This window comes from Trachurus trachurus (genome assembly GCF_905171665.1).
Source record: "Trachurus trachurus genome assembly, chromosome: 15".
Taxonomy (NCBI): domain Eukaryota; kingdom Metazoa; phylum Chordata; class Actinopteri; order Carangiformes; family Carangidae; genus Trachurus; species Trachurus trachurus.
Genome location: NC_139906.1, coordinates 10,230,984 through 10,243,167, shown reverse-complemented (window position 1 = coordinate 10,243,167; position 12,184 = coordinate 10,230,984). Strand labels below are relative to the sequence as shown.

Below are 12,184 nucleotides of genomic sequence, written 5' to 3'. Positions count from 1 at the left end.
CTCAGGCTCTGGCTCGTACCTGTCTGTACACGAGCAGCAGCGCAGCGTAGCGCACTGACGTAACGGTTACCTAAGCAACCGATTAGGCGTCACCACCACCAACGCTCTCGACTGCAAATTCATGAGTGCGCATTTCTCCTCGGGGACCGTCCAGTCAAGAGTGGGCAGGGGGTGGGGGGCAAACGGGCAAACGGGCCACCGAGGCGCGCAATGGGGGACTAGTTGATGAAACCAAATGTCTTTTCCCGTCTCTTCGGGCCGTGTGTGTTCGTGCTGCTGTAGCGGAGCCGCCGGAGCTGGACGTGCCGACCCGAAGACGAAGAAGTTGTTCGCTGTGCGGCCGCTGTTGTTGTTGCTAACGTGACCCAGCAGCAGCCAACATGGCTGAGGATGACAGTGAGTGGGTCGTAGAGAGCATCGTTGGCTACCTGGGAAGTCCCGAGTGGGTCATTCCTGTCACGGATTTCATGGAGAACAAATGCACAGGTAAAAGAAAAAAACAAAACCAAACAGGGTAACTTTAAGTCCTGGATATCTGGCTGCATAGTACGTTTAAAGCCCCACCTGGACTGTTAGCGCGGAGGCTAAGCTAATGCTAACTTGAGACTACGTTGTTTACATTGACGTAGTTATTTTATAATGTCTGATACTTGACCGTCTGATAACATGACAACGCACTTATTATCCTCTTTTAGTGTCACGCAAAACTTGAGATCATTTGTTTCCATATTTATCCACAAGTGATACAAGAGAGTAAAGGTAGCATGCCATAATCACAGTATAAAATGTTTTAACAATATACTATGGAAGTAAATAACATTGGGAAACACCACTATGGAAATACATTATTTACATGTCATGCTCCCATTTCCTCTGGGTGCTATAGTGTTATAGTTTACTATAGTTTCTAATTGTCTCCTATGTTTTATGTAATGTTGGATCCAAAGTGTGTTAAATGTGCTGAGTTGTATTATGACGAAATGAAATGAAAGTAATGCTTCAAAGTTTAGTCTGTTAGCTGTGTTACAACACATATTATGAATGCTGTTTTAATTTGGCCTTTTTCCAGTTTTTGATGACGAAGATGAAAATAAGTTATCATACACAGAAATCCATCAGCAGTATAAGAAACTGGTGAGTACAGCCGTTTACCTGCAATAGTCAAATATGTTCAATGGAAGTATCACAATTTGCATGTCCAAAGACGCATCATGTTTTAATACACTGCCTCATCAGTGTTACTCATCATGAACAGTTTTGTATTGCTGATTCATCCAACTGGAATGATGTAAGCTGCTTTTCTTTTGTAGGTGGAGAAGCTGTTAGAGAATTACATGCAGGAGGTTGGCATCAATGAGCAGCAGTTTCTGGATGCATGCACCTCTCCCTTTGCCAAGTCTAAAACTCTGCAGGTATCCCTGATTGCACACCACTGTCACCCTGCCAGTTAACCTGAATGGAGAACCAAGGGTGGCATTTGCTTATATAAGCCAGATATGTTGTTGTTATTTTATCTGGTGCCAAAACAAAGCTAGTTTCTGTCTCTTCCTTATCCATATTTCCATCCAAATATGTCTAAGAACTTGCTATAGATTTTCTATGGGTTAAGGCCGTTCTCAGTGTACTACTGTTTTATTTTTTTCACATAAAAACATAATGACTCCATGATATTAAAGCAGAAGTAAGCGATCCGGTCATTTTGGCTAACTTCTTGTCAGCCGATGGAGTTAGCTGTCCCCGCCCTCGTCCCTACGTCACCACATTCACGCGCATCCCTTGGCTGCACACACAGAGAGGACCGCCCCTTTATGCCGTTCTCTCTCCTCATTGGATAAAGGTTGTAGGATACAAGGAAAGTTTTCTCCTCGGTTTACAGCAGAGCAGAGTGACTGACAGACCCGTGTTTCAGACCAAACACTCTATATAAGTGATTGCTGTCGGAAGATATAACTATTTAAGACTTATATATTAACACAAACATTCCGCTTACTTCTTCTTTAAGATAATGTTGAGATGATGTTGCAAGGGCTTAAGTACAGTACTGCAACCTACAAATATGTTTTATCCTGAACTAAATTCATACAAAATACAGGCTATTTCAGAAAGTGGAGCGCAAATGTTACAAATCAGGTCCCAGACACTGATTTTCATCAGAAGTTTGTCTGTAACCCAGCTATAAACACACACATGTATCTTGAATCAATAATAGTTCTACAACTGTGCATAAAACTTGACATGTAATACTCCTGCTCATGCCAGGCCAGTGTTAATGTTTTAGCCAAATGTTGCAGACTAGATACCGCTGTTTTGTAATGATTGACAACCGGCCTGAAAATGTAACCCTCTCCATCCTACTCCTACTGGAGTTTGTTCTTTAGGTGAAACTGGGCACATGGAAACAATTGCACTAAGTTAGTGTACACAACTACACATGGAGTGCATCAAATAGTATGCAATAGGATTATTAGCTACAGTTTAAAATTCTACTGTCTATCCTTGGATTTTCCTTGGCACTGATCAGTAACGTGGCTGTGCCATATTGGCAGAAATGGACATTTGGATTTCATTGCAACCCTCAGGACACTTGGATCTCATTAATTACCACTGAGATAAATCAGCAGAGCAGGTGAAAATCTTCTAAAACAAAGATGAGGAGTATTTTTCCTGCTGCTTTAGTCCACCCATGCATATTTTAAACAAAACAATCATGACTGGACTTAAAACTTTATATAATATACTTTTGCTGATGTTATTGTAGTCATCTGTATGGCAGACCATTTTTGTTTTGTTTTGTTGTTTTTTTAATTGTTGCTAACTTGTGCAGTGTTGTGATTTAGCAGGGTTTTTTTAGGCACTGTTCACTAGGATTTTTGTATCCTGAAGGCAGGCAGCCCAGAAAATAGAAGAAGTAATGCAATACAGTAGCAGCAAATTGAGTTGTTCTATTATAGACTATAACTAGACTTCTCAGTCTTACACAGGCAGTATGAGTTTGGACTACAGCTATAATCTCATTTTTTGTTGGTTTGGTTTACGTGACAGAAAAATAGAGAACACAACAAATTATTATTATTTGATTTTCACATTGAAATTAATAACATGGTTTACCACACCATTTTCTTTTGAATAACAGTCAGTCTGATATGATGCTTGCTCAAGTATCCAGTTTGCCTTTTTTCTATCAGATCAGCTACTTTGTAAAAGCAAACATGAGAAGGCCCATTGTTGTATCATCAGTGAAAATGTGGTTTAGAGTCACTGATGGAGAGCAGAGGTCTTCTGTGGCTGCCTGCATCTTCTCTGAGATTAAATTACTCAGAAACAGGATCTACTGTGGGTTTGGAGCTTCAGGCACATACAGGGTGGGATAAGACAGGCTGATAAAAGGAGAAGACGAATAATAAGGATGAGAAAGAGAGAAGCTGAGCATGGATGCTGAGAAGCTAGTGACCCAGTTCGATTGCACTAAGAGCGATGAGCGTGTATTATAGGTGGGTCAGTAAGACGCTCCTTGCTCAGATGGGGCCCAGAGCTTTGCACACAGACAGGAAGCTCATGTGAAAGATTAGGCCTAAGTACCTTTCTGTTTATAAACATAGCTTAATTTTTGAAGGGACTGGAGTCAAGTGTCTATCATGCTGCCATACCATACATTTTATTGAAATCTGTTAGTGGCTAAGAGGGCAATAATACGCTTATAAAAACAAATTGATATTTATCATTTATAGTTAATTTCTCAGATTTATATAATCTCATGTGAACACCTGTCCCATAATAGTAACAGTATCTAATGTTTAAATAAACTGGCAACAATATGAAGCACATGTACCTACATGGGCACTCACATGGAGTATACTGTAGCTCTGTCTGAGATGCCTCTCCCTGCCTTACTCTAATGTTGGTCTTTAATCATTAGCTTGTGGGTGCTGTTATTTTGTCGTGGTCTCATGCTGTTGTTCTCGTTGTTCAGTCGGTGTTCCTGCCCGTCCTGGCCACAGATGACTTCCAAATGTTTCGTTCACTCATGGTCCAGAAGAATATGGAGCTGCAGCTTCAAGCCCTCAGGGTCATTAAAGAGACAAACGGTAGGCTTGATTGACACACATACATTCACCTAAACACACTTTATTTTTGTTCTCTGTTCGGTAACCACGTACCCTTTTTTTTTTCCAATATATTTATGGCTGTAAACTATAATCTGTAACTTTTTTAGGTGGCAAACGTATACAGTTGGTTTTTAGTTTTAGTGTTGGGTTGGTTCTTCGTACAAGCCTTTGCAGGTCTCTTCTTCCCACCTGTGTGTCTTTTTTCTTTTGTTGTTGTTTGTTTATTTTCTTCCTTTTTTTAAATATCAAACGCACAAATAAATGAACTAAACTAAACAGGAAAAAGCAATTTATGCAGCTACAGGTACAATGTTTGTCTTGTTCATGTGTGCAGGGGCTCTCCCCGAGTGTCTGACTGATGGTGTGGATGTGATGACAGAGTTGCAGCAGCGAGAGATGAAAATCTTGGAAGAGGTTCTCAAGTAAGTCGCTTGTTCTCTCCCTCTCTGCATCACTCTCACTCTCACATAGGAATTAAAGTTAGAGTCTTAACTGTGGCTTTAAATTTCTTTGATATCTTATGACATTGTTGGACATGTTAGTCCTCAAAACACCTTGCAGTTTAGGTTGATACATGTGTATTTATGTATTTTCTTTTTATTTATTAATTATACAGGTATCATTTGATTTCATCTTAGCGTAGTTTTATTCTCCATTAAACTGCTCTGGTATGTCATTGTCCACGTTTTCTTTTGGTGCCCATTACCTGCATGTGCCCAAGTTTCTAGAAGCTGCCACTGCTGCTCTCTAATGGGATTTTGCTAGCGGTAGCCTCACCAAGTAGAACATACTGAGTGTAATAGGGCCGCGGTTAAGCTCCTTACGGTCCAGCTAATTTAGGTTGGAGGGATAGACACTAAACAAGCAACTGAGAAAATAGTATTTTCATCCCCTTTGTCTTACCAGGGTGCCTTGACAGATTATCAGCATTGTATTATCCAGCATGTCCTGCCTCCAGATCACCAGTACATTCATTCACTTCATTTCAATAAATTGGAAAATCAAAGTGGAAAAACCTTTTACTTTGACAGCTGGTTATTTTCATGTTTGCTTATTGTCTTCTCTCTTAAATTTTCTGAAAGCACATACTGTCCATGCAATGCTCTGCAGTCGACTCCCCAACAAGCACCTGGTTGCATCATGAAGGAAGTGTTTCCTGATTTTTTTCCCCCTTAGTCCGTGAATGCAGCTTTGATGATAACAGACCATGAGAATCTTAATGTTCATAAATATTTTATTTAACGGACCAGTCTGAGGCGAGTCAGCAGCTTTCAGTCTGTACTGACCTGACTGAATGGTTGAGTTGGATTCATCTCTTGACGCCTGCTGTGCTGTGGTTAAAGAGCCATTAGAGTAAGACGGGCCGGTAGCAGTTCTGGGTTTGATTGACAGTCCAAATGTGTTGCTGTGTAATCAATACCTCAATCAGCCCTTTTGGATGCTATAATAAAAGATCTTTATAGGATCTCTGACAAAGCACAGTCACAGTGACAGCTGAAATGACTGTGATCAAAATGCTGAAAAGTAACAAAAACGTTCACTTTTTCATTATTGTCACAGTGTAATTTCTCAGCATACAACTAAAAAAAACAATAGTAGACATATTAATGATACAACATGACTCGATATCTTTTTATTAGTGACATACCTTAGGGGATCTTTGTTCATCAGTTTCATTAAACCGGGATCATAATGATCCTGTGCAGCTTTTCTTGGAAAAATGAAACAATAATTCATCCTTTTCTTGCTCTTTTCACATGGTCTCTCTCTACACACCTGTCCATACCTCGTGGTAAATGCTTTGCGGAAGTCTCGCCTAAGGCAATTAAAGTTGTTAGATAAATTAAATTAAAGGATCTGTGTGTGATTCCCTGGTGATGCCTGTGAGCGAGCTCGGATATGGAACGTGGAAATCCCTGATGTTCTTATTTCAGTATCTAGTCCATGCGTGCCATTTGCCAAAAGCTGAGTGGACAATAGAGCCTGTTTAACTGTAGATTAACAAGGCTATTATCACACCTGGCCTCCTAAACATACTCCGTAGAAGGGGCTTCTGAAAGCTCTGTGGCTGGACCAGTGACAGGCTTTGCAAAGGAATTACTTTCTCTTGGGCTAATACCTGTGTGTATATATGCAATAATTCCTGGGGAAACTGGTAGAATAAAACACTTTCTTTGTCTCTCCTGCTGCTTCGTCCACAGAAAATCAAAAGAAGAATATGATGAGGAAATGTCGCGGAGGCTGCTGTTTGAGGAAGAGGTTGGTTCCACCTCCAGCAGCTGCTCTGATAAGCCAACGGCCGAGAGCAGAGAAGCTCTGATTACCAGCTCTTCTCCCAGCCTGCAAAGCAATACTGCCAAGGTAAAGCATCAATGAGCTGCATGTGCCAAATTAGACCTGGTGACCAGCCAGACAGAGAAATCTCAAATTAACCCTGTGAGGCTTCTTTTATGAAAGCTACACCCACAAGACCCAGACTTTTTTTTTCTTTTTTTTTAATAACACTGTCTCCAATGTGCTATTTGTCCCATGCTAAGGCCAAAGGTGGGGGGAAGGGCGGCAACAGCAGCAGTAATGGCCACCTCACCCCACTAGTGAACGGAAACACTGAATTAAAGCTGGTAACTGAACGATCAACGTTGTATAGCCTGTGTAGTGGGTTGGTCATGTAGTAGCTTTGTAGTTTTAAAGGCTGTACATTAGATTGTGTGTGTTGTGTCAGTGGTTTTAAAAAACAGTTTGCTGACTGTAGGATGACTAGGACGGTGTTGCATAGAAGAAACTGTGAACAATATGGCGTAAAACATTTAATTTAGATGTTCAGAGATGTTCAACCATCCAGATCCTCCATCCAGTGTCACAGTCAGGTGTCGGCAAAAGATGCAAAAAGAATCAGGTCCATTGTCTACAATCCAAGGGCTCTGTGGTGTTGTAGCTTCTGCTTTCCATTGTTTGCATGCTGCAGTAGTGAAGCTGGATTTGACACAGTTTGTGTCATCTGTACATGGCGTATGTACATAACATTAATGCCTGTGGGTCATTTCCTACAGGTCAAAAGTAACTCTGTCAGAAAAGAGGAGGGGAAGAAGGCTGCCCATGGAGCTGGAGATGAGAAAAGTGCTGCTAAAAGCAAAACGGCAGCTAAACCCACACCAGGTGAATGAGTGAAGGAGTTTTATTTAAATCTTGGGTTTCAAAACAATAGTTAGGCTTAATTATTTGTATTTACTCAACTATTTGCATATGTTTATATAATTAGTGTCAACTGAGAAAGCTACAAACGTCTCAACTGTTTCGTTCGTGTACATGTGTGCTCAGACTGTGGCAGTCACAGTGTGGAGTCCAGAGTCCTTCCAGCAGTGAGAGCTCCGGTGAAGCCCGGCGAGCCCTCGGCCAGCAACAGTCCTCTCCCCAAGGACCAGAGCAGCAGCAGCAGCAGCAGCAGGACTGTAGCTGAGACGTGGCTGGAGGAGGCACACAGGGAGGCTGGCTTCTCTAAGCCCTATACTGTGAGTCAGTGAGCCTGCTGCTTACGCTGCACTGTTACATACTCTATGTGTGACTGTCGTATTACATACAACACTACTCACAGAAAGTTAGGGATATTTGGCTTGCGGATGAAATTTCAGAATGCACATAAAATGCACTAACACCTTTACAGGGGAACTTAATTTGACCTTCTCTAAACTTTTGAATGCACCAGTCCAGCTGTTCAATGTTTCAGTACTTATAACAACATAATATGCTGTTCCCACAAGGTGATTAATTGCAAAAACAATAACAAGTGTCTGATCCATGATTCGACCACTAAATGTTCTAGTTCAATGACAGTTTGTATTGAAACGATCCTCTTCATCTTGCTGTTTACATTTTGACATCATGAGACCAAGACGACACATAACAATCCATCAACTGTACCTGGGACATGTTGAGGCTTCAAACGATGGGATGTTGTCAGAGGGACGTGTCCACTGACCTTAGAGTGTCACAGTGTCGTCAGAGAAGTGGACGTCCTTGGTCACATGACAAGATATTGACATTTTTCTGTTGCGGTACACCCACCACTGTTGTTAGCTTTGGTCTCAATACATTGTTTGAGATGAAGAAATTACCATACCACACTTCTACTTAAATGCCCTTCTTTTATGATATAATATCACTGTAGCATGAGCTTTTTTCCATAAATTTCACCCGAAGGTCGAACATCCCTAACTTTTTGTGAGTAGTGTATGATAAACCTGGCTGTTCATCAGAGACCAGATCATAAAACAGTTTAACATTTTTAACAAATTTAATGTCTTAGATTTTTTGTGTGTTTTGTCTTGAACACATTAACACACAGTGACACATCCTGTTGTAAGACACTGAATTCATTCACAAACAAGGAAATTAATGAATGAATGGGTGCAATGTCATGTTTTTCCTACATTCAAAGAGAAACGGTAGAAAATATGGATGGCTAATAGCTGCCACATTGCTGTTGTTATTTTATAATATATTCAGTTGTGGTTATAAATTTATTCTTTACTTTTTTGGGGGCATAATTAACTGAGTAGGACTCAGTGTTTGCCTCTCTATGGTTTGAGCTGTATTTGCGCTCCTCACCCCCTCCTCCTCCTCCTCCTCCTCCTCCCTGCAGGAGTTGTCGGTGTCACAGCAGGAGCAGCTCCAGCAGAGGGCAGCATATCTCCGTCAGCAGAGAGACAAGCTGCATGCGCTGAAGAAAGAGCAGCAGAAAACCAAGCAGACGTCCACAGCAGAGGAGACAACCACCAGCCCCACACCAGCACCGACCACCACCACCACCCCGGTAAACACAGCCTGCTTCCTCCTGCTCTCATCCTTCCATTCACAAAAAAGTCAGAGGTCAGAGGTCAGGACACTTGAAGTCAAAGGATCCTATAGGACAAGAAGTGTAATGACATTGAGATGTTATTAAAAGTCAGGTCACTGTGGTCACATTGTGCCCGCACCTTTGGATTAAATTTTAGTTCTCATTTCATCCTTTATTTCAACCAGTTTTACTCCTGGTTTTATTTTATTTTTATTTTTATTTCCTGACTTTTGTTTATTGGGTTCTTGTTCTGAATGTCGCCCTGTCTTTATCTGGCCTGGTGCTGCCTGTCAGGAGGGGCAGTCCCAGAGGAACGGGGCCTGTACCCCTCCTCTCTCTTCTCCTGCTCCTCCGACACAACACTCTGCCAACTCCTCCAAACAGAAGGTGACCCCATGTGTTGTTCTGGCTTTGCTGTGTAGTGCGCTCTCCCCTTTTGTTTCTGTTGTTCTCAGTCTTACACACACACACACATACACATACACAAACAACAACAGCAAGTCCTCTGTGGTAGGAACAGTCTGCAGCCTGAGCTCTTTTATTCAGCTTCATTGCCTTTTTTATTAAAGCCAAAAAGTGAAGAAAATGAGGTGTGATCATCACATCCACTGAAAACATGTTGTTTACGATCTTGAATTAATTATTGATTCCATTTTTATTTCAAACCCTGAAAAACAGATGTAACAAAGCTGAATTTTCCAACCAGCTGCTTTAATTTAGTTTAGTTTGTATCTGTGCTGTGCTGTATTTTAATCAGTCTTCTGCACTTTTCACCATTTTTGTTGTAACCCTCAGTGGTGGTTGGTTATTATATTTTCTATCAGGTTGTTAACCTGGCTGACTGACTGGTCTTGTCTCTTTGCACAGGAGATATCTGCTGAGGAGAGGAAGAAGCTGCAGAAGAGAAAACATCTGGCTGACAAGCTGAAAGAAGAAGTGATCAAGAAGTAACTTCCCCTCCATCTGCAGTATTCTTGTTAATGTCCTATCTCTTTACTCTGTTAATCAAACACATGGCTTCCTTTATACCCTTCCTCCGTGACACAGGTCAGGGATTTTTTTCTTTCCCCAAAGAAACGAAAACAAATGAGATCTTCCTTCTGCTGAGTTCTTGACATAGCTGTGCGCAAAGGACGCCGGTGCATCTTCTTTCATATTTTGGATGCACCTGTGTGAGGCAGTCTGCGCTTGTAACAGACCGCTCAAGTGTTCTATGATCCCTGTTAGATAGCTACAACAAGATCAGAAAATGTCACGCAACACACACACACACACACAGACAATATGCTGCTAATATAGAAAGGATTCAGTGGAAAACCCAGACACTTTATTACCAGATGCACCGGGCCTGTGTCCACAAATCACTGCATTTACCACTAAGTGGATGAGATTTACTTTAATGACACCATGAAATGCCCAAATGAAAAGTGCTGAATTTATGGACTTTTAAAAAAAAATTCCCACGCTGGAACAAGAAATGTTTGTTAATGTCACGTGATGTGAAACAGACTAATCATTGGGCACAGACGTGTGTCAGTGAGTAAAGCATTATGTGAGCAAAGACTTGATTTGGGAGTTTGCAATTCAACTCAACGTAAAGGGGCTTTATTGGCATGGGAAACAACTGTCCTATGTTGAAGTGAATATTAGCTAGCTCAAGTGTACGTTCCTGTTTTCCGCTGTCGTTAGCATTCCCAGAGGGAAAACACTGTAGCAGCTCATCCTAGTCAGAGAGCGCTGTGGAAACCGCATGGATGTGAAATTGTCATGATGAGCACACTGCAATGTGTTCTTAAAGGGGCCAAGACGACAATGTGTCGCTTTCCATGGAGGAATGCTGTATTTATCTTCTTCTGCAGTCTTTACTTCAAGCAAACAGGATGCACCAGTTTCTATGTAATTATTGTCATCAGGTATGCTGTTTAATAAATCACATTTTATAGAAACGATCTGGACTCTGGTCTGTTGTCAAGTGCTCCGTCAGTGTGTACCTGGTCTCAGAGGATTCATCTGGAAACTTTTTAAATGTGTTAACACATTCCTGTGTACAGGATATGATGTGTACGAGTCATTTTCTTTCCAACACCAAAAAAGGCCAAAAAAAACCTCATTTCATTCTGTGGAATAATTTCAAATGGCAGAATAATCATAAAACTATTTTAGGAACGGTTAAATTTGTGTCATTTGATCAAATACAACCATCTGAACTCAACTGAGCTCATCTGAGAATCAGAAATTTTGTAGCTCCAATTGCCAAATCATATTGATATATTGAAACAAAGCTCGATTCACAATTTCAATGTCAGGGTCACATTTAATTTCAAAACTTATCAAATTCATACAAATGTTAAGAATGGATAGTGGTAGTAAATGCACTTGGTACAAATTCATCAAGGGAGCGCAGAAACAGTCATGTTGTTTGGCGACACTGACAGACAGGAGGAAAGACAATTAACTGCTCACGTACTGCTGAACTCCTGAAAAGCACATTGGCAAGAAGAATCGTTTTACTTGTGCTGTTTGGGATTTGATTCAAATGTTGTAGAGAAAAGTCGGATCTAAATTTTACGGAACTAAATGTTACGACCTGACACTGAAATGTCTCATTGCCAAACCTGTGCTGCGTCAGAAGAGACACAACAACACCTGACCAATGTCATGTGATTTAAAAACTGCACTGCATCAACTCTGGGGTTAAAAATCATATTTATCATAACTAATAAAAAAAACAGGTCATCGATCCATTTATCAAATCTGAATTAAAAACTGAAAATAAAAAAAAGGTTTTCCTTCAACATATTTCAAACCACAATTTTGAGACAGACCAAAGAAAACGTGAAATTAGACACGGACTGTGGAACAAAGCCAAATGCATCCGACCTGGACCTGATTAGTGATGTCCTTCAAACGGGGATCAAAAGCCGTCAACCGCCCTTTGACTCACCCAAATCCTTCTGCATTCAGTAATGAAGGTGAGATGTTTCACCAGCTAGCAGTGTCGTTCATTGGGCAGCTGAGCTCTGAACCTGAGATCTGTCTGAGCGGAGAGCGCCACGCCTTGAGCCTCCTGAAACAAACGTGTGCATTAAGTCTACTGATCAGCACACCGACAGCTCTGGGCTACGACATGTCCATCATAACGGGGGGCCACTAAAATGTGGAATCCACTATAATACAAAACTCAAGACATCCTCAAAATGTTGGCTGCAAAAATGACTTTACTGCAGTTTTAATATGTTATTTT

General features: G+C 41.1%; 1 protein-coding gene across 1 annotated transcript; it reads left to right on the top strand.

Annotated features, from left to right (window-relative positions):
* The first annotated feature begins 178 nt into the window (after positions 1–178).
* On the top strand, positions 179–10,889 carry cfap36 (cilia and flagella associated protein 36). Its single transcript, XM_083987660.1, has 10 exons — positions 179–486; positions 1,070–1,134; positions 1,311–1,412; positions 3,971–4,085; positions 4,441–4,528; positions 6,308–6,467; positions 7,157–7,262; positions 7,425–7,615; positions 8,746–8,916; positions 9,808–10,889. Exons 1-10 carry the CDS (start codon positions 381–383, stop codon positions 9,889–9,891), a joined length of 1,188 nt encoding a protein of 395 aa, XP_083843786.1. The 5' UTR covers positions 179–380; the 3' UTR covers positions 9,892–10,889.
* The last annotated feature ends 1,295 nt before the right edge of the window (positions 10,890–12,184 follow it).